Raw genomic sequence first — 26,908 nt, 5'->3', positions numbered from 1 at the left:
CTAATCCTGACCTTTTTGTGGTCAAAACACTATCAGCACTGAAACGGGTAAACTGGTCAATAATGTGTACATAGCACACTCCATGTTCAAGCTCATGTAGATCCACAGCTACAGTCTCATTATATGTCCGTACTAGTGGCAGGCCGACAGCAGGCTTAGGTTTGGTCTAGCAATATTTCTGACACACTTCACACCGGTTTATGATGTCATGCAGGAGACTCCTACATTCTGTGTTATTGTTGCCAGTTATTCAGAAGCTGAGGAATTTACAAACTGCTTATGAAGTTTCTCCAAAACTTTAAACTTTAATCAGATATTAGCACATAGTAGCTAATATCTGATCAGAGTGAGCAGGACTTTTATTTTTAATGTCCACAATGTTCATACAGTAGTGCCCAGAGCAGATGAAGTCTAGTTTGACAGGCTGGTTAAACATCACTGCTCTGTCCCTTCCCATATCCAAAACTGTTCTTGCCCTCTTCAATAACCTTTTACTCAAAAGCAGTGGGACATTGGCAGATACCACTTCAGTTTCGATATATTACATTTTGTGTTGCCAGTCTTGGCTGGTATCTTTACCTTTTGATTTTTATACAGATTAGGGCTGTCATAAATTATTATTTTAGTAATCGATTATTCTGACGACTAATCGAGTAATCCGATAAAAAATTTAAACATTCTGCTGATTCTTCATTAATTACTCCAACTTATTTTATGAGTAACAGAAATAAATGAAAAAAATTACTTTTTATTATTATTTGAATAATGATACATCTTTTTTTTATCTAAAAAGGTTCTAGGATCAAAATGTTAAAAACTCAGCCCTTTCTGGATGACTTGACATCAATACAGGGCTAGCTGCCTCTGTAGTGAAAATTGTCACAAACAAAAAAATGCATAAAGTTTCACTTGCATATTGCATTCTGGATTTTTTTTAGATAAAAAATCCGAATCCTATTCAAATAAAAAAGAACCCTTCTAGTGTACTTCAGGGTTACGTTAAACAATAAAAATAATTACACATTCATCAAAAATTTAAGCAGCTAATTTAAATTCAGGCATAATAAATACCTTTTTAAAACCATTCTTACCTCCATTCATAATTCCATTCAAGAATAGAATTTAAAATTCTCCTTCTCATGTATAAAGCCCTTAATAATCAAGCTCCATTATATATCAGAGGACTGATTACCCCCCATATATGTTACGACCCCCTGTTGGTCAAGGGGAGTGGGGTCATAAACATATAGGCAAAAACCGGTAAGTTCTTATAAAATGATAATTTATTTGGTAACAAGAGTTGCAGGCAATACACAAACAAAAGAAGGGTGGATGAGGGTGCGGTGAAAATAACAAACCAAGTTAAATAAGAGATCCTCAAAAGGAGGATTGTGCCTAACTATACATTTAAACAGAGGAGATTCTTACTAAAAAACACAGAGAGCACAGCAACCACTACACCTAATGAAACTAACATAGGAAAACTCAGTGTTGCAGTCAGTGAGGACTCTGGCCCTAATTCCACCCTCTTTCTGGCCTCAAGTTAATAAATGCACATCAACCAAACACAACAAAAGATACTGGCACAGGCTACTAAACACAAACCAAAATGGGTAACCATAAACTTAAACAAGCCACTCCACTTAGCACGAATGCAGCTGCTAACTAACAATGTCTGGTTTACATGAGGCACACAAGTCAACTGGCTGTGACAAGCTGCCTCAATCAACGGGTTGGCTCTCCTTATGAACAGGAGGTCATTGTAGGTGGTGACGAGCCATTGGTTGAGGTGGAACCGAGGGAACCAATGGATGGAACTGAGGTCAGCACCCCAGAAACCAGGAAGTAGGCGAGTCTTTCCACAGGGACAAGCAGCCTACTTAGTAGAAATGAGAAAGAAAAAGGGGGAAACACAAATGTGACGGCAACAGCCGTGACACCTAAAGCCGGGCGTACACTGTACGAGTTTTTCCCCTTTTCGGGCCGATTCTTCAGTCGTGCGAGCATTTTTTGAATCGGGCCGAATTTCAGCTTGATCGTAGAGGGGGGGAGGAGGGGGGATGGCTTCTCACGACTACCTCCCGATCAGAAATCGGACGGTCGGTGAAAATCAATCATGTTTGAAATTCAGTCGGCTGTCGTGAGGTTTTCCTGAGCGCATCCTGCTGTTCAAGCAGAGCTACGAGGGGGCGCCCTCCCCTCCTCTCCGTCCCCGCCAGCGGAGGGAGGGGAGCAGGCGTCCCTGAAGCAACCTCCGCCCGGCCCGCTCGCGGGGGCATTGGGGAGGGCGGCAACGCGCTGGCGCTGGCTGCCTGTTTCAGCACTCCTCCGCGGTCCGCCGCCTGTTTCGGCACTCCTCCGCGGTCCTCTGCGGTCCGCGCTGGCTGCCTGTTTCGGCACTCCTCCGCGGTCCGCCGCCTGTTTCGGCACTCCTCCGCTCGCGGGGGGGGTGCGGGCCGGGCGACCTGCCGTGCCGCGCGGCCGCCGGTGCGTCTCGTCCCTCCTCTCTCCCCTCCGTTCCCCCGACGCCCGGTGCCTCCTGCGGGCCTCGCCAGAGCTGGGCTCGAACCCCTGCTCTGGGTCCCTGTCACCTACCGTCGCTCGCCTGCCTCTGCCACCACAGCGAGCGGTCCCAGAGGGGACACGACGTACAGTGTGAGCAGTCCGGTCTCGTCCGAGCGTCGCGCTGCACAGATCGTGAGCGGTGAACTTTTTAAACCCCGCGGTTCCGTCGCACAGTTTGAGATGTATATAAGTACCACGACTGAAAAACTCGTACAGTGTACGCCCGGCTTAACAGAGCACTTCACTCTCAGACTGCAGGTCTGCTGGTGGTTCCCAGGGGCCCTAAAAGTAGAATGGGAGGCAGATCTTTTTATCAGGCGCCTCTCCTGTGGAACCGACTCACAGTCTTGGTCCATGAGGCAAACACTCTCTCTACTTTTAAGACTAGGCTTAAAATGTTCCTTTTTGACAAAGCTTATAGTTAGTGGATTAGGTTACCATGAGCTATCTCTAAAGTTATGCAGCTGTAGTCGGTCCATGCAGATGACCGTTTACACTGAGCCTGGTTGTGCTGGAGCTTTTCCGCCCTGTTAAAGAAGAGTTTTCTTCTCCACTGTTGCTTCATGCTTGCTCAGTATAAGGGATTGCTGCAAAGCCATCGACATTGCAGACAACTCTCCCTGTGGCTCTACGCTCTTTCATGAGGACTGAAAGCTGCTTGTCAAGACTTAATGCAATCTACTGGGTTTCCTTAGATAGGAAACCTTTTGACCAATCTGTATGATTTGATTGACTTTGTAAAATGCCTTGAGATGACATGTATCATGAATTGGCGCTATATAGATAAAATTGAATTGAATTACCTGTGTTTAATAGAATAGAAATACCTATACTGTCCCACAGTGGTGAAATCTGGGTGTAACAGTGGCAAACACAGGTGGGCCTAGACACTAGACTTACACACAAGAATATTAATAGATATTAAGGCATATCCAGATAACCATTAAGTGTTTAAGTTAAAAATTGAAGAAAAAAACCGCAGCTGATTTACAGAACCATGTCTCATTTTAGAAAAAAAAAGTTGCACAAATTAACAAAAAACTGCACTGAACAGAACCAGAACGAAACTTTTCTCTAAATTGACAGCTCTGATATGTCTTCCCAGGTTTGTAGTGGAACCTGCTCCTATTTTCATTCAAGTGAAAGAGCTTTGCTTTGTTGTCCCAAAGTAGTTTAAAGTAGTTTTAGTTAGTAGTTAAGTAAACGTCTTTAAACTAAAAACCAGAGCCTTTGTTTTCGCCTGTTCCTCATAGTTAATTTTATAGGACAACCTAACAAACTCACCCTCTACTCACCCAATACCATTTTAATATACTGTTATGGCCCTTACATGATTGGCCACATGGGTGCCTTGTTGACCAATCAAAACAAGTTCTGGCAAAAGAGGAAATGTGGGCTGAGCTGCGAGTAGAAGCACTAATCTTTAGCAGCTAAAAGCTCAGTCGATACCAGGCAGCTTGCTAAATAGAGACGGAAAGCCCGTTGCTTTCTGTCTCCATAGTTGATAACTGCATTTGGCATCCATGTATCTTGGCTATCATTAGCTGCCTGGTCGGAACACAGTATGCTGAATAAATAAACAATAGCTACGTTTACATAGACAAAAGTAATCATAATAAAGGGCCTATCCGAATAGGAATACGTCATGTAAACAAGTCAATCGGAATAAGCTCAATCGGAATAAAATTGTTGTCCCCAACGTAAATGGGACATATTTTCGCATTGAGTGTTGGAAATACGTTGGGAGCAAAACTGTTGGGGCTCCCGATACAACTTTTCTATTCGAAAAAATAAAACGGCTCAAAATTGTTGCTTACTCTGTAATGTTTCAACCGTAATTGGAACATCGTGGAAGTCCAGCCATGGTACTCTGAAAACAAACTAACTGGTACAATACTGCTTTGTTTACTATTTTTTGTTGTTTAGCAAAGACAGAAGTACTTCTTTTGCATTATTTTAGGGCCATATGATAACTGCACATGTCAGAGTGGTTTATATACTGAATAAAGCCAGGTGCATATACACGCACATTATGATTGGATTAATTCAATTCAATTCAATTTTATTTATATAGCCCCAATTCATGAAACATGTCATCTCAAGGCACTTTACAAAGTCAAATTCAATCATATTATACAGATTGGGTCAGATTATACAGATTGGTCAAAAATTTCCTATATAAGGGAACCAGTTGATTGCATCAAAGTCCCGAAAGGCAGCATTCACTCCTGGGAAGCGTAGAGCCACAGGGAGAGTCGTCTGCATTGTCAATGGCTTTGCAGCAATCCCTCATACTGAGCAAGCATGAAACAACAGCGGAAAGAAAAACTCCCCATTAACAGAAACGAAAACCCTCCAGCAGAACAGGGCTCAGTATAAACAGTCATCTGCCTCGACCGACTGGGGGCTAGAGAAGACAGAGCAAAGACACAACAAGACAGACAAAAAAGCACAGAAGCACACATTGATCAAGTAATCTGTTCTACATTAGATGGTAATAGCGGGTGATCTGTCTTCCCTGGATGATGTCACAACTAACAGAGCGCCAGACCAGGTGTACCTACTATGAAGAAAAAAGAGAACAAAAAGTTAAAAGCTGAAATGACAAGTCATTTCAATGCAATGCAATGCAAAACTAGAGAACAGTAGAAATCAGTAGAGTGAGAAAAATAGACCCTGATGTCCTCCAGTAGCCTAAGCCTATAGCATCACAACTATAGAGGTAGCTCAGGGTAACATGAGCCACTCTAACTATAAGCTTTGTCAAAAAGTAAAGTTTTAAGATTAGTCTTAAAAGTAGACAGGGTGTCTGCCTCACGGACCAAAACTGGGAGTTGGTTCCACAGGAGAGGAGCCTGATAGCTAAAGGATCTGCCTCCCATTCTACTTTTAGAGACTCTAGGAACCACCAGCATTGATTGTGTACAATCCGATTATTTAATTCTGAATACATTTTAATTTTATCCTAAAATTTTGTGCATTTAAACATAGCTACTGTAACATTGCTTCGAGCCAGATAATTTTGCCTTAATGAATTTTGTGAATCGAGGTCTTCGAATAATTTGATGAATCGTAATAGCCCTAATACAGATGGACCACAATGCTTTCCAATACTATTTATACTTCCATTGATAGTAACCAATGTCGGGCTCACATTTGTTTGTTTATTTGTAAGATAGTTTGTTTTAAGAGGTGAAAATGCAAATAGTAACTGATGGGAATGCAATGGGATAGCAAATACACACATAACTGCACAGACAGATTAATCCCTTCAATGCATGTACATGAATGTTTGAATTAAAAGTAGTTTTTCAACTCTAACTTACTTTTTAGTGTTGTTGATTAAGATCTAAATTGACTTAATTTTGTCATTTATTTGCAGGTCAAACATGAAAATCTGTAGAAATTTGTGTGAAAAGACTGCAGTGTGTGGGAGGGATGATAGAGATGTCCCTTTATCACCATGTTGTAAACTTTTTGCTCTTGTGTACTCAGACTTTAGAGCAGGAGGAAAAGGACAACGAGGCAGTCAGTAAAATGATGGCTCTTGACCAGAAGAACCAGCTACTCAACCTCTTCCATGAAAAGAACCGGCCGACGCTCATCAAGTGGCCTCAGGTGAAAGCAAAGAAAAAGCTGAACTTGTCAGTTCTGAAGGCTTTGACTTTTAGTTCATGTGGCTTGCTAATACATTAATACCTCTGTGGTTGGTTTCTCCAGGGCACAGATAGACTTTACATCGTTCCTCTGTTTTTTGTGGAAGAGTGGAGAAAGTTTATCAGGTATGTTTTTCGTTTAGCGTCAAATGAGAAAAATGTTTGTCATCTAATTTTAAAAATGGTCCTGTAAAAAAATATACACTACCAGTCAAAGGTTTGGACTCACCTTTGTCATTCAATGACTTCTCCTTGTTTTTAAGACTTTCTACATTGCAGATACATAGTGAAGACATCAAAACTATGACAGAAAAGTATATAGAGTTATAGAGCACAAAATGGTGAAATAACTAAAAACATCTTGTACATTTTAGCCTTTTCTAAATACCCAACATCCCACCCCCCTCTTGATGAGCTTCATGAGGTTAGTCACCTGATATGGTTTTCCAACTGTCTTGAAGGTGTTCTCTGAGGTTCTAATAGAAATAAAGACAAGCCATTGAATGAGAAGGTGAATCCAAACCTTTGACTGATGGTGTATATTTGACTTAACTGCACAATATTGGCAACAATATACGATTTTTGTTAATGGGATGGACTAAAGCAAGCTATTCAGATAAAGTTAAGTGTTATGATGTTTAAGATGGCTGTTTACCCAATGATAATTTTACCCCTTTACTTACTGATGTGAGTAACTCCCTCCTCAGGTGTTATTTTATCATAAACACACATATTTTTTCAGGAGACCCACAAAATCTTCTCCAGTGTCTAATGTGGGCAACTCATTGCTTCTCTGTCCTCACGGCGGCTTCATGTTCACCTTTGACTCCCTCATCAATGGAGAGGCCCAACAGTGAGTTCTGCTTGTTAAATGTGTTGCCTGTCAAAACATATGAAAAATCACTTTTACAGTACTGTGCAATGTTCAGTAACCAGGTTTTTTGTGTTGATTTTGAGTATAGTTCTCAGCATTCTCCGGGATTTTCAATGTTTTTTCTGTGGATGTGGCTGTTTTATCACCCAGTTTCTGTCATTACATTAAATCATCATCATATATCTTTACATTGCAATGAATATTGCAATGTAAAGATATGAACTTTTATAAAAAGTTAAAAAGAAAATCACGAGAGCCTCTATGATTCAGATTTGAGAGTTCAGTGTCATAAAAATTATTCCTCTGAAAATGATCAGGAACTGGATCCAAATAAGTGAAAATGCAACCAGTGTATTAAAAAAACTCTGAAAAACTACTGCGGAGAATCTCATAAAAAGATTAAATCAATCTTTGGCTCATTGATAATTAAATATAAAGAAACAAGCAACAACTCTAAATGATGAGCAGTACTTTAGAATATGTTTTTATAAACACAGATTTGTTAAATGCATTCTCATAAATCGTTTGATCCATCTTTTTTCAAAGTTATATAAAGCTGTTACCAGAACGGTATATTGAATCGTGCATGGCTACATACTTGAGAAATGCTACAGTGGCCATTTTTGGTTTTGTAGCAGTTACAATTAACAGCAGACTAATGATCCAACTATGTCAGGTATTGTAATTAATCGAGTTCACTTAAGAAATCATCAATCAGCAAATCATTTTTGCCTTGATCAGCATCTGAGGTCCAGTTGAGGTCTTAATTGACCCTGTAACAACTTGTGATGGGCCGTTGACCTTTGAAGGACATCTCATTCCCCCCTGCTCATGATAGCTGGGATTGGCTAGTATATGTTCAATACCATCCTTGCTGATTAAACCAAACTATCTGGCAGAGCATCCAATGCTCCAGTTTATTGTCCCGAACTAACCACTTGGACTTGAAAATTTATGAAGACACTTTATTCACAGTGAATGTTTTGAACATACAGGGGGGCAGTGCTACTCAAGTGCTTTTTAACCCCTGTGACGTATACAGCTCACACATTGTCATTAATTCTGTTGAGTGGTCACAGCTGTGCGTATAGGTTCCCCCTGCAATCCTTAACACGAGCTACAGGGTTTGTAGAGTATTTACACTTTCACACAAATTAGACTGTATTTTAAAGAAATGCTCAACAAAAAGAAAACTACGTAATCATCGTTATTCCAATTTCTAAATGTCTTTTCCTGACGAAAAAAAACACCTTGTTAAACAATGATTGATCCTGCACTTGTGACTAGGGTTGCCAACTCCTTTAAAAATAAATAAGGGACACCTCCTGTTAGGGTCGTCTAATCTCACTGTCTTCACCCTATCCTGGTTAATTTGTAGATAATTGACTTGAACCTCAGTTTAATTACAGGAATGTTTTGAGTGATACAAACATACATGGAAAACAAATTATTAAACTATTTAATAAATATTTGTATTGTTTTTTAGTTAAATAAAATTACCAGACTAAAAAAAATATATATAAAAAACACTTAAACCATGTTTCACAGTGTGGTATTTATGGGCTACCTCTGCAGCAGTCACCTGTAAATAATAACAAAGAATTCTTATTGTCTTTATCTTTATATTGTTGTTTATGGCACTAAATATGTTGTCTTTAGCCTAAATGTTCCCATTCATAATATTTCCCTATACTAATAAGATTAAAATATTTTTTACATACCATGTCTGACTCTGGTGTTCCCTGGTGAAGAACAAACTGGTCTAGGGTTTTTTCTGTTTCTGTTGTCTCTCCTGTTTCTTCTATGTCCAACACTGGAAGCATGCTGTTTTACATCATATTGTCCATCGTGAGCAACAGAAAAAGTGTGCTGACAGAAATTTGCAGTGCGCTTTGTAGGTATTGCAGAGAAATCTTGCCTGTTCCTTTTCCCTCTCAACTCTGTATTTTTGCAGTTTTTTCATTTGGTCGGGTAGTGGTCGGGTTACTGCTCACAGCTAAAACCTCAGCAGTGTTTGGAGCCGATGAATTCCTGTCGTACAACTCCCTGCTGCTTTGTGTGTTCATCTCATGTCTTCTTGTATCTTTTGTAAAGCAACAGTACCTAGACCAATGAGGTGAATCCGATTTGTATCATCATACGTTGGTGTGAGGGCCTGTTAGTCATTGGTCACAAAGCAGGATGTGGCTGGGAAAGAATTTACCATAATACTAAATATAAAGTGCACCATCATTTATTAATTCCACTGTCATTTTAGAGATTTTGATTCTCACGAAATTATAGGACTAGGTGCGTCCTGTTTTAGCTCTTTACAGGACACGTACTTTGGATTATAAATATGGGACAATTCTATTTTTCAAGGGACGGTTGGCAACCCTATTTGTGACTTAAATACCCCAAAAGAAGGGCTTTCTGAACCTTGACCTAGTCTGAGTGGATGCTAGATAACAATTTGTTGGTCAGTCAAGATCTGGGAAGCTGCCCTGTTTTATAGGACAGTAAAACATAACTGTTAGGGAAACCTACAAAATGACAACATTTTATATTAAAAGCACTGAGCTAAGGGATGGTCTCACATTTTGCTGTTTGTTTCGCACAGTATAGCTCTGTTGTGGCCTAACGAATGGGAAGTGATCAGCAGACTCTTCATCGTTGACAAGCCAATAGTTATCCACTGTGTGAGACAGACCACAGCAGATAGCTCCACCACGCAATACACCACCCAGCCTGGTAAGATTTCCAATTGTGAGAAAACTTCTTACCGTTTTTTTTCCCTCACAGCTGTATTTTAGATTTTATTAGGATTCACATTTTCTGCATTTATGTATTGAAACTTTCTGAAAGTTTTTTTTACCTACTGTTGTAGTAAAAAAAAGGTAGAGTTGACTAATCTAAGGTTAGATCAGTTTATATGAGTGAGAAAGCCAGGGGCCTAATTTAAATATTTGGCCTAACAATAATTATGAGTGATTTACCTGAAGATGAGAAAACTTTTCTAAATCAGTCCTCAATCAATCAATAGTCCTTGAGGTATATAAAGATTTTAGGGTTCTTTGTGACTTGAGGTCCCAAAAAAATATGAAATGATCGTCATCAGAACAATGGAAAGAAAATTGTGATTTTCTTTTCACTGAGTTTTGAAAGCCACTACTTGTTAGCGACTCTTTCATATTTGCCCAAATGGTTGCACTTCTTCCAGCCGCAGTGCTACAACAACAGAACCTCAGCCCCTCCCCTCCCTGCAGTCGCTCACCTGACCACCGGCTGGAAGATTAAACTCTGCTAACATGTCGAGTACAGGCAGAAAACAACTTAGCAGAAGGCAAACAAAAGCATTGTTCAGAGGTGCTTTCTATTGAGTTAAAAAAATTATGCATGTTTGTTTATATGAGAATGGAGGAAAACGGCACAAAACTACATTTCTTCATTGAGAATGTATTGAAGATTATAATTTGCTTGTACAAGGACTCTTCTGGAGTTCAATGCAACGGTTGATGTTAAAAAATTTACAATGATTGCTTATTTTAAAAAAAATGGTGGGAGGATTTCATGATTCGGACTTGTACTTCGCTTCGGTGGTGATTGAGCCTGTCATTAGCCCCTTTTCCACCAAAAGAGCCTGTATTTACCTGAGTCGGAGGCAACCGGACTTTCGCTCAGTTCTTTCTGAAAACGTTTTGACGCCTATCTTGGAGTCTTTGTCAATTCTGCTGGCTTTGCACTTGAGCAACCTGCAGTTGCTGCGCTGCTGTTTTAAAAGGACATAGAGGCCTATCCTCCTAGGCGTTCAAAGAAGGCGTAATATATTCAACTTTAATCACATCTGTTGCTGCTCTCTTCCACTATTGCACTTCCGTTTGAACAATATGCTTCAACCCTGCCCCTGGGCAATCTAAAAAGGTCTTACTCTGAGATCAGAACATTTATCTTGGAAGTGTGGACTCAGAAAATTGAAATTAGTCTGATATAATTGTGTCGAACTGCACAGAGAGCTTTCAGAATCCTGGGTAATGGTTAAAGTCCCTGCAATGGAAAGAGACTGTCTATTAACTTTGATCTCTTCTTCTAATATGTGTGTGTTATCAGACAAGCTGCGCTCAGTTTGTGTCGAGTACCTTATCACATAATGCAGCTGGCTGCTATTTTAATTTCTAGAAACGTATTTGCACAACTGAATCAAAGATACACACTTTAATAAGGATTTTAACACTAAATACTACCTGTTATTTAGTCCTCATCAAGGGAATTGAAATATTGTCATACTGTAATTAATCTTGTTTTTGCTCTTAACTAGAAAGAATCTTGTACTTTCAGAAAATTGTTGCCACAGTATCATAAATGGTATTGAGTATTTTACTTAGTATTGTGGCAACCCTGCTACTTGTTGGTACCTCACTTAGACCAAGCTAAACAAGACCAACCTATGATCTTTTTATCAGAACAAATGGCATGTTTACTATTTACATAACCAGCTAACACAACTCATGCAACTCTGTTAATGTTCATCTATGCGGTCATTTATGCCAGATTTGTTTAAAAAAGTCATAAGCCCTTTTAGGTCCCAATATACCAGTTTGTGTCTGGCAGATTTTTCTTGGTTCATTTGGTATTTTTCCTAAAATGTATTTTTTCTAATTAGATCTATGCTGGGAGTGCAGAGAGAGCTTCCTGTTCCAGCAGCAGAGGGACCTGAGAGAGTATACCCAGGCAACTGTCTACATACGCAAAGTCATTGAAGACAAAATGGTAGAAAACACATATGAAAGAACATATTTCACAATCACAATTAGTTTTGTTTTATAAGACCCAAAGATCTTTAGAAGGCACAGTTTACATATATTTGGCCTATCATAATGTCATCTCCATAGACAGCAAAAGATGGTACCCCAGAACTGAATGCTTGCAGCTCTGAAGCAGAAGAGGAGAGGGAAGAGCTTCCAAAAGTGGATGGAGACAAAGACCCAGACTTCAGTCAGGTAATTACACTGCTGTGACATAGTTCAATGTTTTACATCAGCCTGACTGCTAGGAGCTGTTGCTTATTAAAAACACAAAAACAGTAACAGCTGTCGCAGTAACAGATCCATGACTCACTCTTCGAGGCTAATATAATAGTACATAGGGCATAATATTTCTTGAAGCACTCCCATTCTCTGCACTGATCACACTGTGGACATGTGTTTGTATGTGTGTGTGCACCTGTATATCACTTCCACCTCCAACATGTACACAATATTTACTGCTGCATCCTGTGCACTCTGCTCATTGCACCATTGCAATATTGTCTCAATCTGTCTGTTTTGTTTATAATGTGTATATACAGTATGTGTTCTCCAAAGTGTAGCCTGTGTTGTGTACTGCATCATTGTGTTATTGGATTATTGTATAAGTAAACCACATTAGAAGCATTGTACAATCCAGAGTCAAATTTCTCAAATGTGTACTCACACCTGGCAGATAAAGCTGGTTCTCATTAGAAGACTTCCCTTTATATCTGTTAGACTGATAATTGGGTCTGATGTTAATTTTTAGGATGTTACCAAAAATAGTGAATTATCCAATAATATCTTAAAATCTCTTTTTCTGTAGTCACAAGATGGTGCAAAGCGGATGAAATTGAATGACAGCTGTGAGGCTTCAGCAGCTACTATTTCTGGAACCAGTATGATCAAATCAGGAGGAATCAGAAGAAGTACCCGCCACAGGAAACTTAGAGGAGAGAAAGCACTCATTGTTTCAGCAAATCAGACACTAAAAGAGCTGAAGATTCAAGTGAGGGCTTCTCTTGACAGAATATTGTGATTTATGTTTGTCTGTTTTGCATCGTTAACTCTACTGTGTATGGGATTATAGATTATGCACGCCTTTTCTGTGGCTCCATTCGACCAGAACCTCTCTATCGACGGAAAAGGTCTTACAGATGACTCGGCCACATTAGGCAGCCTGGGTGTTATCCCAGAATGCATCATCTGTTTGAAGGTTTGCTTTGCATCATGACGCTATGACTGGGGACATCAGCAACATTAATGCCAGCAACTGTAAATCTTTTGTTAATATATCACTTCGGTTTCTTCCCAGGCTGATGAACCAGTAACAGATTATGCCGCAATGGATGATGCCTATCAGGGTGAGTGGCTTTATGGGATCTTCTGTTGTGTACCATAGTGGTGAAAAGTCTTGGTGGTGACACAAATGTTTCTATGTGGTTTGTTGTTTTAATTTTTTTTTATTTCTATGGTTTAGTGAAAAACACAATCCTGTTAACATGTTGTGCATAAATATACCTACATGTTTTACACCATTTCTTAAATCACCCCACACATTGGCACGCTTCTTTAATTTAAGTTTGCTCTTTCCTATATTGTAAATGTCCCCTTACTGTAAAATCTCATCCTAATTTTTATTTATTTTTTACCGTTGTGTCTGTTTACCTGCTTCATAGTCTGTCATGTGGTTGCTGGTACACCAGAAATTCACCACTAAAGCCCCTTTTCCACTAACCTTACTCAATTTTGCCCGCCCTAGTCAACTCTGCACAACATGGCTTTAATTGGAACAGGATTTTTTTTTTTCAACTAGCCTAGAATGCCTGGAAGAGGGAAACGCATCCTGGAGGTGTGGCCTTTAACCCCCATCCCATGTCTTGTTTGCAACATTAACTCTAAAGAAATCTGCAAAAAACGTTAAACTATAACAAGTAAAAAAAATTATTATATTGAAAAACATAAATATAACAAATAATACAAATAATGCTCATATTATTGTATAAGCAAGATTGTCTTGAGTATTTTGTAAGGATAAAATAATCCACCAAGATAAATATCTGGAACACACATCAGCCTGAACTAATAATACAGTAAGGCACAGCTTCTCTCTGCCTGTGTTTGTGTGTGTGTGTGTGTGTGTGTGCGTGCATGCTTGCGCGCCCGTGTGTGTGTCTTTGAGAGAGAGAGAGGGAGACGAGACAAATCTAGATCTTCTTCTAGATTTAAACTAGACGGGACTGTGATCTGTGCTCCAAATTTTGCCTCAGAGTTAAAATTTAGAGCTTTAAAGGCCCGTTTACACTACACTTTTTTAACCCAGCCGAGACCAGTCCGAGCTCGGTAACCGAGATAACTCTTGTGTGTAAATGCTCAGCATACTGAACTGGACAGCGCTAGACATAACCGGACCACGCTAACTGGAGACCAGTTCCTGAGTAGGTCTCAGGCTGTTTTTTTTTTAATCCCGATTATCTGATAACAAAGATAACGAAGAGCGCATGAGCAGACCGCGTCATCCCCTTACAGTCAGCTGACCGTCCGTGGTTTTTCTGGCGTGTCTGGCTGCACGTCCCGATTCACACTCCATTCAGACAAATTTCAGACATTCATAATAATACTAGCTTCCTTACCATGCCACACGATTTCCAGTGATGATTCTGCTTAGCAGTGTGATGAACCTCAGTGTCTATTGTTGTTTCCTGCGTCTGTAAATCCTTATTAGACGTTTGTTTGTCTTATCCACGTCCCAAAAGCCGACTCTGTCTAACCATAACATCCTGAATGTTACGGGTGCCGCCATTTTGATTTGCTCGGTCCCGCCTTCAATCCCAGAGAGCAGCAGTACTGCAGATCGTCACTAGGAGGCGAGGAGCAACCAAGGAACCGGGATAGTGTGGTGTGTAAACGGTCGTCTCGGCTTGGTTAACTGATCCAAGCTCAGACTGGGCTCGGCTCGGCTCGGTTAAAAAAGTGTAGTGTAAACGGGCCTTTAGAGTATGTTTTTCCTCAGCCATGATAAAGATGATTTTTAAGTACAATACCGTGGACTTTTGATTGCAACAAAATAATTTCTATAGGTTATAGGATATACATGCTGTGCAGATTCAGCTCTTCCTCCACTTTCTCTACTCCACATGGTAGTGTATTCCAAATACACACACATACATACACACACACACACACACACACACACACACACACAGTGGTTGGATTAGTGGCCGGTGCACTCTAGAGACAGCCTATGTACGTAAGACAGACTCTGAAGGTAATTTTGTATCAAAACTATTTGTGCATTGTTAGTGTGAATTTGAAGTTGCAGAGAGAGTAACGTTAATAGTTTTGTAGTTGTAGAATAAAAAAAAAATCACAAGTACAATTTTGTTTTACCTGTTCAAATTTTAAGTACAAGTACACAAATTATGTTCTACAAGTTGCACATCAAAAACCTCTTACATTCTCAGTTTTGCTCCAAATGGTCCAGAACTGTTGTTGCAAAACTATTTGTGCGTTGTAACTTTGGAGCTTTGTAAATGTAGATTTTTTTTTATCTGTCACAAATACAAAAAAAGTTACACCTCTTCTTCAAATTCTTGAGTACAAGTATACAAATTGTTTTCTGTGAATTGCACATCATAAATATTTTCCATTCAGTTTTGCTCCAGTTGATTCAAAACAAATGGTGCAAAACAAATTCAAACATGTGTATTCAAATCTTCACATTTTATTATTAATTTTATTTTTTCACACAAATACAATCCAATGAATGCAACTGCACAAATCTGCTGCTGTGAGTCACAATTTCAACTTTACGAGTTACACCTTCATTTTCACTTTTGACACAAATGTCACACCGGTAAAAATGATCCGCGACTTGTGGGTAGTACCCTTGATCGTACAGCAGAGGGCGCTGCCTGCTCAGTCAGTCTGTATCAACCGGAAATGGCAACATGGCCTACTGCCATGTTGTCTTCCAAGGACCCAGCCAGGGCCGGCCCGAGGCAAAAGCGAACTAAGTGGCCGCTTGGGCCCCCCTGGTGACCAGGGGGCCCCCAAAAATGATTGACCAGGCCCTGGTAAAAAAAAAAAAAATTTAACAATTAAATAACTTAAATCAGTGATATAAATTAATGAATATGAATTAATGAATAAAAAATTCAAGAGAAAAAAATCTAATTTGTCTACAACTGCTCAAGTGCATACACTTTGCGACGGCTGCCGCGCGCTGCTCGCGTGCATTGACAATTCACACGGATGCGCAGGGCACGTTACAATAATAAATAAGCCTAGGCCATGTCACAAGAAAGGACGTATCCCTCTGGTGCCGAAAAAAGAAAAGAACAGAGGAGAAAAAAGAGCAAGATAAAGGTATGTTTGCATGATTATTTACGGTATGTTTTGTGCAGCAGGAGCGCAAATTGTGCTCATGTCACTTGAGGTAGCAGCTAGCTAGTCACGACTCATGTCGTGATATTTATCAGCCATCCTTCACCAGAGCGAAATCCCCGCCATTAACAGTGAAATATCTCCCGTTATTAATATACATAAAATTATCTAGGTAGTAGGTGTGTATTTCGTGTATTGATAGATATCGGTTTAATTTGGGAAAAACAGCAATGCCATCTTAGCTAGCATCAGTGTTTGTTTTGAAGTGAATGTACCTTCATCATGAGCAAAGCACGTGTGCTCTCTGCTCTAAGATCTTTGGTGAGAGAAGGTATTTATTTTTATGAAACAAAAATAGGGAGGAGGCCCAGGGGAAGACCCAGGACACGCTTGAGGGACTATGTCTCACGGCTGGCCTGGGAACGCCTTTGGATTCCCCGGTAGGAGCTGGCCAAAGTGGCTGGGGAGAGAGACGTCTGGGCCTCCCTACTGAAGCTGATAGCCCCACGACCCGACCCCAGATAAGCGGAAGAAAACGGACGGACGGACGAAAAAATATACCAAAAAATGAAAACAGACTTCAAATTTATTAATATGGTGGTGCATGATGCAGCAGTGCTTTCCTCATATTTATAGGCTGCAGTAGATCACCATGTTAAGTTTTCACCACACTGCAATTATGTCTCATTTGCCAGTAGAATATTAATTGTTAGATATGGTGTGGAATTTCTTGTGGTGCAAGTAATGATGGCAAAATAAACTCATTCTGCTCAATAAACTATGCACATATTCAATGCTATTTTTTTCCAGGAACATTGTTGAAGTACTTTGGAGCACAACCAACTCTACCTGCTCCTAATGTGTCAAGTGTCAGTGCCTCCACAGCTGATGATACAGCAGGTGAGGGTTTTCTTGATGGCAAATGGTTACATAGTTTTCAAAGTTTTTGTTTTGTGTTAGCTTTACTATAAAACAGGGGTTTTCAAATTCATTGAATGTGAGCCTCCCCTTGGAATAGGTAAAGATAACCACGTCCCCCACCCCCATCCCAACCACATACCTACCCTACACAGGTCCCTGCAGTAAATGCATCTTTATTTTGTGTTCCTAGAATGCTGTGTTTCAAAAACAACTGATGGCCCAACACGTGTTTTTTTTATTGTATTTCTTTTAACAAAGTACATTCATAAAAAAAGGCCTATTCATAAAATATCCATCCAAATATTTCCATCTTACATGCTATTTTTACTGAAACATCATGGACAGAGGGCTTAGTTTTAAAATTGAGCTGTCATTAGAGCAAATTCATAAACGATTGTTATGCAGACAAACTGAACTAAACAGATGCCAATGTCAAACTGAACTCAACGTCAACATATTCCAATGTACTTTTTAGGCTAATTATACACAATTTAGACCTATTGCTATTTTAACAAACAAGCATTTTATTAGATGTTATCTCATGTCTGATGTATTTCTGATGTTTGGAACTTTGTTTTACCTCGTGTTAAAGTGCTCTTTTAATAATGATGACATTGATGATGATTATGATCAGAATAAACTTTTGCATCACCTCCCAGAAGCTGGAAAGAAAAGAGACAAAAACATTTTTCACACCTCACTTAGTAACTCTAATATTTTAGCCTAAATATTTTAGGCTAAAATAAGCAACGCACAGCTGGTGTTGAGCATGGAACGAGCAGGCGCGCGTGAGCAGAGATGGAACTCACCGCAAGGACAGTGGGTTGAGAAGAGTTTTCCAGAGTTGAGCGCGTGCCAGACCGGTTTTGAGCGTTGAGAGTTGTCTCACTGCGCTCTTGGATTGGTACCTGCGTGCTCAAACAGAAGGCACAAATATTGCTACATAGTTTCACAGAGTTGAGCAGCAGCGCTATCTTCTTCTCTGTCTTGTCGCGCCTCCCCTGTGACTCTTTGGCGCCCCCCAGGGGAGGCGCACCTCACCTATTGAAAATCCCTGCTATAAAATATTCTGTTATGGTATTTTACTATTCTTTTTTATTTAATATAATGTCCCTCCAGGTCCTTCTACATCTGCACCCACTGCTATAAATTTCCCATCCCTCAACACTCCCTCAACAAGCTCCAGCTATCAAGATAGATCAACAGCTCCTCCAATTGATCCAGTTGAATGGTCAGCTTTCCTGTCAGACTCAGAAAGGACTGATCTGGTAAGAAGAGGGTCAGTGCCAATAAGTGACACCTTTACCTTCCCCAAGAAATCAGATGGACAAAGCTTTCATTATCACTATACATACAGACAATTAGTTAATGGGGAAAAAATCAAGCAAAGCTGGCTAATATATTCAAAGAAAAATGATGCGGTTTACTGCTTCTGTTGCAATTTATTCTCGAGAAAGTCCACAAAACTGTCAACAGAGGGACAGCGGGATTAGGTAGATGTAGGGGGTTTGCTGAAACGGCATGAGAATAGTAAAGATCATTGCAATAATATGGTGAAGTAGAAAGACTTTGCCCTCGGTCTTTCTAAGCAAAAGACTATTGATGCAACAGAAATGGCCCTTTTGGAGGCAGAAAGAAATCGTTGGAGAGATATTCTTATCCGTTTGATTAGTATCATTCAGTCTTTGGTAGAGAGAAATCTTGCACTCAGGGGGTCTGTCGATACTTTGCATCAGGCCAACAATGGGAACTTCCTTAAAGAGGTGGAACTGATTGCAAAATTTGACCCGGTGTTAAAAGACCACATCAGACGAATTGATAGTGGTATGCAACACAACACGTACCTGGGTAAAACTATCCAGAATGAGCTGATAGTGTGTCAGTGACAAAATACTTGAGGTAATGGTGGCAGAAATCAAGGACTGCAAATATTATTCAATAATTTTAGACTGTACACCCGATGTTAGTCACTGTGAACAAATATCTGTTGTGGTGCGCACAGTCACTCTGGGCACAACACCAGAAATAAAACAGCACTTTTTAGGATTTCTGATAGCTCCAGAATCCACTGGCCTGGGTTTGTCCAATCTAATCCTCAACAGGCTTGAGGAATTGAACATCCCTTTTCAGGATTGTCGGGGGCAGTCCTATGACAATGGGGCTAATATGAAGGGAAAAAACAAAGGTGTGCAGGCTAGGCTATTGGTTAAAAATCCAAGAGCTTTTTATGTGCCTTGCAGTTCCCATACACTAAATCTGACAGTCTCAGATGCAGCTAAAGCATCAACGGATGCTTCTTGTTTTTTTGGAAATGTGGAGAAGTTGTACAATTTGTTCGCTGGGTCCACTCAAAGGTGGGACATCTTAAGGAAATTTGTTGACATCACCCTCAAGTCGTGGAGTGAGACACGTTGGGAAAGCCGGATAAAAAGTATTGAAGCTTTGCGCTACCAGTCAGAGAAGGTGAGGGAAGCACTGCTAGAAGTGAAAAGTAAAGCAACTGACCCTGTAGTGGCTGTTGAAGCCAACTCCCTAGCGGAAGAGATAGGTTAATTTAGGTTCCAGATTTGTTGCATTGTCTGGTGTGACATTTTGTCTAAAATTAACGTCACAAGCAAAATTCTACAGTCAACCAACATGCAGCTTTATGTAGCGGTTAACCTCGTAAAAAAGAACAAAGGCGAACTTATCAGTTACTGAAAAAACAGGCTTCTGTGATGCACAGACATCTGCTAAAGAAATTTCTGAGCGGATGAACACAGAAGCAGTGCTGAAAGAAAAGCGATGGCGTTATACAAAAAGGCACTTTGCCTATGAGGCTGCAGATGAGCCGCTAGTGGATGCTATGAAGAGGCTTGAAGTGTCATTTTTTAATGCTGTAGTGGACTGTAGCATTCAGTCATTGGAAGATAGATTTACATCTCTAAGTGAGGTTAAAGATATCTTTGGAGTGCTGCTCAATTTTAGGGAGCTAGATCAAAAGGTCCGGAGGGAACAATGTGAGCTTCTTGGGGAACAACTCTCTTGTGGAGAGGAGGCTGATATTGATGGTAGCGCACTGGCATTAGAGATGGAGAGTCTTCCTGAACTTCCCCAAACTATGAAGTCTGCCTTTGAACTTCTCATATACCTCTCACAAAATGAGATGTGTGAGCTTTACTCAAATCTCTGGGTAGCTCTCAGGATAGCCTGCACTCTGCCTGTGACAGTTGCCTCAGCAGAGAGGAGCTTTTCCAAGCTCAAATTAATAAAAACATACTTGACATCATCAATGGCCCAGGAAAGACTAAGTGGACTTGCAGTTATTAGTATTAATAACAAAGTTGGCCAAGCAGTACCTTACAATGATGTCATCAGTGACTTTGCCTCCAGAAAAGCTAGGTAGGAACGATTTTGAGGTCATTGTTAAATCCTTGCAGTTCTTATGTTTGCTTTCATTATTTAAATTTTTTTGTAACATTCTATTTTTGATTATATTAAAGGCATACTATGCAACATTTTTCAGTTAATTAATGTGTTCCATACCGTTTTGGATGATTAAATGAGTCATTTCAGGTTGAACAAAGGTTTTCTCAGCCGCCCTGGTGGTCTGTGGGGGAAATACCGTACTTGCAATAGGGGGTTTTCAGCTGACGTCACGCTCACGTGACTACTCAGCGCGTCCGCCATATTGGGTGGCAGTCGTTTCGCACCGTTGACCTGCGTTGTATGACGCCTTAGGCAGTATTGGAAGTGAACAATGGGGAAAACGTGTTTAATGGTTGGTTGCACGGCCCGTGGAGGTGGAGATCAACGCTCTTTCTATCGCCTACCAGCCGTAATAGTGAATCAGTGTGAAAAAACAAAACAGTTGTCTGAACAACGCCGTCACCTATGGCTGACACGGATATCCAGGTCCGATTTGGACGGTGTTAAGCTGGAATACGCCAGAGTCTGCGGTGCTCACTTTGTCACAGGTAATTAACTGTTAAGTATTTAAAACATGTAAGATATGTATATTAATAATAGGGCTTGGGCGTTATGACTTATTACTTTCCGCAGCTGTCATGTTGACTGCCTCCGCCGCCTCTACTGCCTATGACTACCGCGTACTGTACTCCCTCTCTCAGCCGTGTTTTAATTTGATTAATTTCACCTTCACTTGATTTCAACCATGGTAAACCGTTGCTGTATTGTGGGCTGTAACAGCGCAACACATGATCGCCATGGGAAAAACATAGAAACAGATTAATTTTCCACCGCTTTCCTGCCTGGAGGCGCAACCACGGAGAACAACTGTTAGCAATAACAAAGAGTCGTCGGCTCGCTTGGATCGCGGCTGTAAGTCGACCGAACATAACTTTCCACAGTATCCCGATGTCAGTGAGAGTGTGTTCTAAACGTTTGAAACACATAGCAGCTAGTTAAAAGTACATTACATGCGTGAGTGGTTGTTAGCACTAACGGTTAGCATGTGCCAGAGCCCGTCTGAGCGCAGCTTACCTTTGAACGAGTTACAGAGATAACAAAGAGTCGTCGGCTCGCTTGGATCGCGGCTGTAAGTCGACCGAACATAACTTTCCACAGTATCCCGATGTCAATGAGAGTGTGTTCTAAACGTTTGAAACACATAGCAGCAAGTTAAAAGTACATTACATGCGCGAGTGGTTGTTAGCACTGACGGTTAGCAGCTACTAAACTAGCATGTGCCAGAGCCCGTCTGAGCGCAGCTTACCTTTGAACGAGTTGCTGTGTTCCCACTGTTTGCTGGCTTTATGATCTGCAGCTCCTACCGGCGCCAATACGGTAAATACAACTTAATTTTTCACTGGTCATTGTTCTGCTTAAATAATTAAAGCCGCGAGCGGCGTCGATCGGCCCTGCAGCCAAGCGCCTTCGCGCACCGCGCCAGCCACCGCAGAAGCATGCAACACATTTGCGTCGGATTGTTTACATTTTTACCATCTTATTAAAACTCACCCGTCCACGTATGATGGCGATTTCCTTGATGTACATAACCAGATGTGAACTGGTTGTGAGCCTCTAGACCCTTGTAAGCTCTCATTTCCTCAAGAGTGTGCAGAGGGTTTTCACCGAACACCAGGTAATGCACTATGTCGCTGTGCTCTACATTTGGCCAATCATCTGGATTACGGCTAAACAAGACACCGTGGAGGGCATAGGGGTCCATATGGTCGATCACGGAACATTTCCTCAGATATACGTCCTTATCTGGTCGCTCTAGCGTGCTGGCGTACTTATCCATTCGCGATAGATAATACATGTACGACAACTAGAGATAAGGAAGTGTGCCACCCAATATGGCGGACCGGAAGTTGGCCAGTGACGTCAGTGAAAACCCCCTATTGCAGGAGCCCTCGGCTCGCACCCACAGGCTCAGAATCTCGTGCAAGATCGCGAGAGTCGGTCTTGCTTTACGGCGAGAACTGCTACACGCCCCCAATGAAAGGCATGCTCGTTGCTAGCGCAGTGGCGATATTTGTGCAGTTATCATGGCGGAACTAGCGACAAAACAGCGAAAGCCCATGTCAGAGCAGGCAAGAAAGAGCAAAAAGGCTCTGGACAGAGAGAGGAGTCGTACACGGGTGAACATCGGGCAAGCTATTTCCAAATGGCGAGAGCTAAAAGAAAAAGAAAGCTGCAAGGCTGGCGCGGACCTCGCGTTTCTGCTGATGCGATTGTAAGTAACATTGTAGGGTTTCCCTCACGCTACGGCCTCGCCGACATTCCAAAAAAATAATAATAAAAAATAAAACTTACTCGATATGCACGCAAAGCTTGTCTCCCCCCCGCTCCGTCGGTCGCGCAAAGCTTGTCTCCCCCCGCTCCGCTCAGCCGGTTATCGGCGCAAAGCTTGTCTCCCCCCGCTCTGCAGATCGCGCAAAGCTTGTCCCCCCCCCGCTCCGCTCAGCCGGTCATCGGCGCAAAGTTTGTCTCTCTCTCCCCGCTCCGCCGGTCGTCCGGTAAGCAAATTCCTAGGGGAAACACTGCATTGGAGTGGTTTCTCTCTCTCTCTGTGCATGTTCATACTTTCACTGTGTTAGTCATTGTTTGTACTGCCGTTTTTTCGACTTTTGTATTCGTTGTGTTCGCCTGTCTGCTAAGCTTAAAACAACCGCGCCTGGCTTGACGGAGAAACCAGGAGAACAGCTGAGCATATTTACGACAGTGCACTTTTACTTTCGCCCTCTGGGGGGAGCCTCGCTGGAAAATCAACGCCGGTTGCATAGTATACCTTTAATGCTTGTCTATTTTGGTTTTACTTAAAAGTTTGCACAATTAATGCACATTTGCAAATAATTTATTTAATATGTTTGTATTCAAAAGTTTTAATAAGAGACAAGTATTTTTTGTAACATTGTATTTTTGATTATATTAACGTTTGTCTATTTTTGTTTTATTTAAAAGTTTGCACATTTAATGCACATTTGCAAATAATTTACTTAATATGTTTGTATTGTAAAGTTTTAATAAAAGAAGGTTTTTTGTAACATTCTATTTTTGATTATAAAAATGTTTGTCTATTTTGGTTTTATTTAAAAGTTTGCACGTTTAATGCGCATTTACAAATAATTTACTTAACGTTTGTATTCAAAAGTTTTAATAAAAGACAAGTATTTTTTGTAACATTCTATTTTTGATTATATTAACATTTGTCTATTTTTGTTTTATTTAAAAGTTTGCACATTTAATGCACATTTGCAAATAATTTACTTAATATGTTTGTATTCAAAAGTTTTAATAAAAGAGAAGTATGTTAAGTATTGTTTATTTATTTATTTTGTATTAATACATAACCTCACTGTATTCGTTTATAATATTCACTATAACATTGTAGTGTGACATTTGTGTCAATAATCTTCTAGCATAGGTGATTCTGTGTGGTGGGAGGGGGGCCCCCAAATCAAATTCTGCTTAGGGCCCCCAAGAGGCTCGGGCCGGCACTGGACCCAGCCCACGTAGACCTTTTGAAGAATGCAGCCATTGATATTTATAGTATTTTATCATGTTTCAAGGGGCGTGTATGTTTTGGTCATTGGATTTTCTTTTCAGAAACTGGAATTAAAAAAAACAAAAACAAATGGTGATTTGATTTTTGTTTTAAAATACAAAAAAGAAAATACAAAGCATTTCTCTTTTTCATTGTCAAAAAGGGAAAAGTAAAATTTGAAAAATGATTTGAATTGAATTTTCCATTTCGGGTAACATAAAACAAAAATGCTTTTAAACAGAAACGAAAAAAAGGCTCATTAGTTCATATTCCGAGACCGGATGTGGTTACTAATGCCTGTGACTACTTTTCAAAATAAAAGCAATGTGTTTGACGTGTATTAACCTATTCTTTGTTTTTTACACATATCGACTTCAGTTAGTTCATATAATTTCTTACAGCTTTATGTAATATTTATTTTTCTTCAGGTCTGCTGGTGAATATGGAAATATTTATTTTGGTTAGTCACTGTTTGGCCTGAATAACTACTAAAACAATAGCAAACAGGCTTAAACATGCTTGCTGTTGCGATGACCCGAATAACTGAGAATTTACACAGGGATACTAAAACAATTGGTTTTTCCAAGTGACTACTTTCCCTTACAGACGACAAATTAAGATCTCAAGATGTTACTCATAATAATCCATCTACATGATGTGGAATTTCTGAATTATAGCCCTCCAAAATCTCTACGTTAAGTCACTTTGAACTAAGTTGCTGTCAATGTCACTACTACACCGTATGTCTTCAGTGGATACTGTTACTTCAGCATGACAGTAGAACACCTCTAGATGCTGCTCAACAAATTTCATCCACTGATGTTGTCACTGTTAATATTCTGAATGGGTAGCATGCAGCTATTGTTGAAGAATAATGTGATCAATGTAAAAAACACCTTAACATTCTGATTCAATAAATGCTTTTCTTTTGATAACAGATTTGTTACTTTTAAAAATGTGAAGTTGGTCAAAAAGTCCCATAAATTTTTAAAAGTAACAAATCTGTTATCAAAAGAAAAGTATTTATTAAATATGATTGTTAAGGTGTGTTTTACATCACATTCTTCTTCAACAATAGCTACATGCTACCCATTCAGAATATTAACAGTGACAATATTAGATATGGATGAAATTTGTTGAGCTGCACAGAACAATTACAAAGTTCCAAAGTTATAATGCACAAATAGTGCAGTAGGCCATATATGCATCTCCAGTTGATACAGACATACCGAGCAGGCAGTGCCCTCTGCTGTATGATCAAGGGTACTATCCACAAGTCACGGATAATTTTTACTGGTGTGACATTTGGGTCAAAAGTGAAAATGAAGGTGTAACTTGTAAAGTTGAATTTGTGACTCACAGCAGCAGATTCATGCAGTTGTATTTATTGAATTGTATTTTTGAAAAAACAATATAAAAAAATTGTGAAGATTTTAATACATGTGTTTGAATTCGTTTTTCACCATTTGTTTTACATGAACTGCAGCAAAACTGAATGGAAGACATGATGTGTAACTCACAGAAAACAATGTGTACTTGTACTCAAGAATTTGAAGAGGTGTAACATTTTTTTTTTGTAATTGTGACAGATAAAAAAATCTATTATTACAAAGCTCCAAAGTTACAATGCACAAATAGTTTGCAACAATAGTTCTGGACCATTTGGAGCAAAACTGAGAATGTAAGAGGTTTTTGATGTGCAACTTGTAGAACATAATTTGTGTACTTGTACTTAAAATTTGAACAGGTAAAAAAAAATGTACTTGTGATTTTTTTTTTTTTTTTTTTACTCTACAACTACAAAACTTATAGACCAGTTCACGCGTGACGTCAGCGCTACATCCGGGTCCCGCGGGTAGGCAAAAACAGTACTTTTCTCGTCTACTACATGACAAAACGGGTTAGCGTATTTTTAGTTAGTTTAATTTTGGAATCTAAACATTACCTACGACTTGTTGTGCTACCGGTTGCACACAGAGGCATTCCAAATCGTCGGATGTACGTTTCTTTTGTTTACCGAAGGACGAAAAAAGAAGAAAGAAATGGATAATTTCAATGAAAAGAGCGCAGGCAGACAATCCCAATGGACTGTGGGAGCCATCGTACCACGACAGAATTTGCAGTCTACACTTCATCTCCGGTAAATACAACTTAATTCTGCTCTAGTCATTGTTCTACTTAAATAGTGGTGGAGTGGAGGTGGCGATCGCTAGACGGGGCCGGGAGAAGCGGAGTCGATGCGCTGCAGCAGCAGCACGCCACGTCATTTTAGTTTTCTTGGTGCAATCAGTGTGCAATAGTGTTCACCAGACAGCGGCTGCATTACGCCCCTGTTCACGCGCGCTAGTACGTCTGTGTTTACGCTGCAACGTCGCCGACACCCCCACCCATTTTAACAAGACAAAAACACCAAAATAATCCGTAGTGAACATGTTTTTTTTAACCTACCGGGCGGGTCTTCCTCTCTGCTGAGGCGCGGTCTGTGTCCGACTCCGCTTTCTGCTGTTACACATGTCTGAATGTCCATCCATTCTCTGACCCGCTTAATCCCTCATGGGGTCGCGGGAGTTGCTGGTGCCTATGTCCCGATATAAAATAATTGTAGCCGTCCAGTGGTTTCAGGGGCTTTCGTGCTCTCTCGTGTGTACTGGCCTGCGTGTTTATAAGGCAGCTGTATATGTCACGGTACGGACTTGGCCAGCATTTCACAGACTTGCTCCGTCCCTTCAGGCTTTTGCTGTGTGGATCTGGC

The 26,908-nt window shown here is 40.3% G+C and overlaps 1 protein-coding gene across 8 annotated transcripts in view; it reads left to right on the top strand.

Moving 5' to 3' along the window:
* usp48 (ubiquitin specific peptidase 48) overlaps positions 1 to 26,908 on the top strand; it is a 101,622-nt gene that overhangs the window by 52,858 nt on the left and 21,856 nt on the right. For 7 of the 8 annotated variants that reach the window (XM_021312775.2, XM_021312774.2, XM_021312771.2 and 4 more), the window contains exons 18-26: positions 6,061 to 6,183; positions 6,286 to 6,347; positions 6,964 to 7,074; positions 9,695 to 9,825; positions 11,735 to 11,841; positions 11,964 to 12,071; positions 12,685 to 12,867; positions 12,949 to 13,074; positions 13,174 to 13,222. In XM_021312775.2, coding sequence (XP_021168450.2) covers positions 6,061 to 6,183; positions 6,286 to 6,347; positions 6,964 to 7,074; positions 9,695 to 9,825; positions 11,735 to 11,841; positions 11,964 to 12,071; positions 12,685 to 12,867; positions 12,949 to 13,074; positions 13,174 to 13,222 — 1,000 coding nt within the window. Of the gene's footprint in view, positions 1 to 6,060; positions 6,184 to 6,285; positions 6,348 to 6,963; positions 7,075 to 9,694; positions 9,826 to 11,734; positions 11,842 to 11,963; positions 12,072 to 12,684; positions 12,868 to 12,948; positions 13,075 to 13,173; positions 13,223 to 26,908 lie in introns of those variants that run through there. The other variant, XR_002427384.2, reaches the window with a different exon arrangement.

Source organism: Fundulus heteroclitus, chromosome 20 (genome assembly GCF_011125445.2).
Source record: "Fundulus heteroclitus isolate FHET01 chromosome 20, MU-UCD_Fhet_4.1, whole genome shotgun sequence".
NCBI classification, from domain to species: domain Eukaryota; kingdom Metazoa; phylum Chordata; class Actinopteri; order Cyprinodontiformes; family Fundulidae; genus Fundulus; species Fundulus heteroclitus.
The sequence above is the reverse complement of the archived record's forward strand: the minus strand, read 5'-3'. Positions and strand labels throughout refer to the sequence as shown.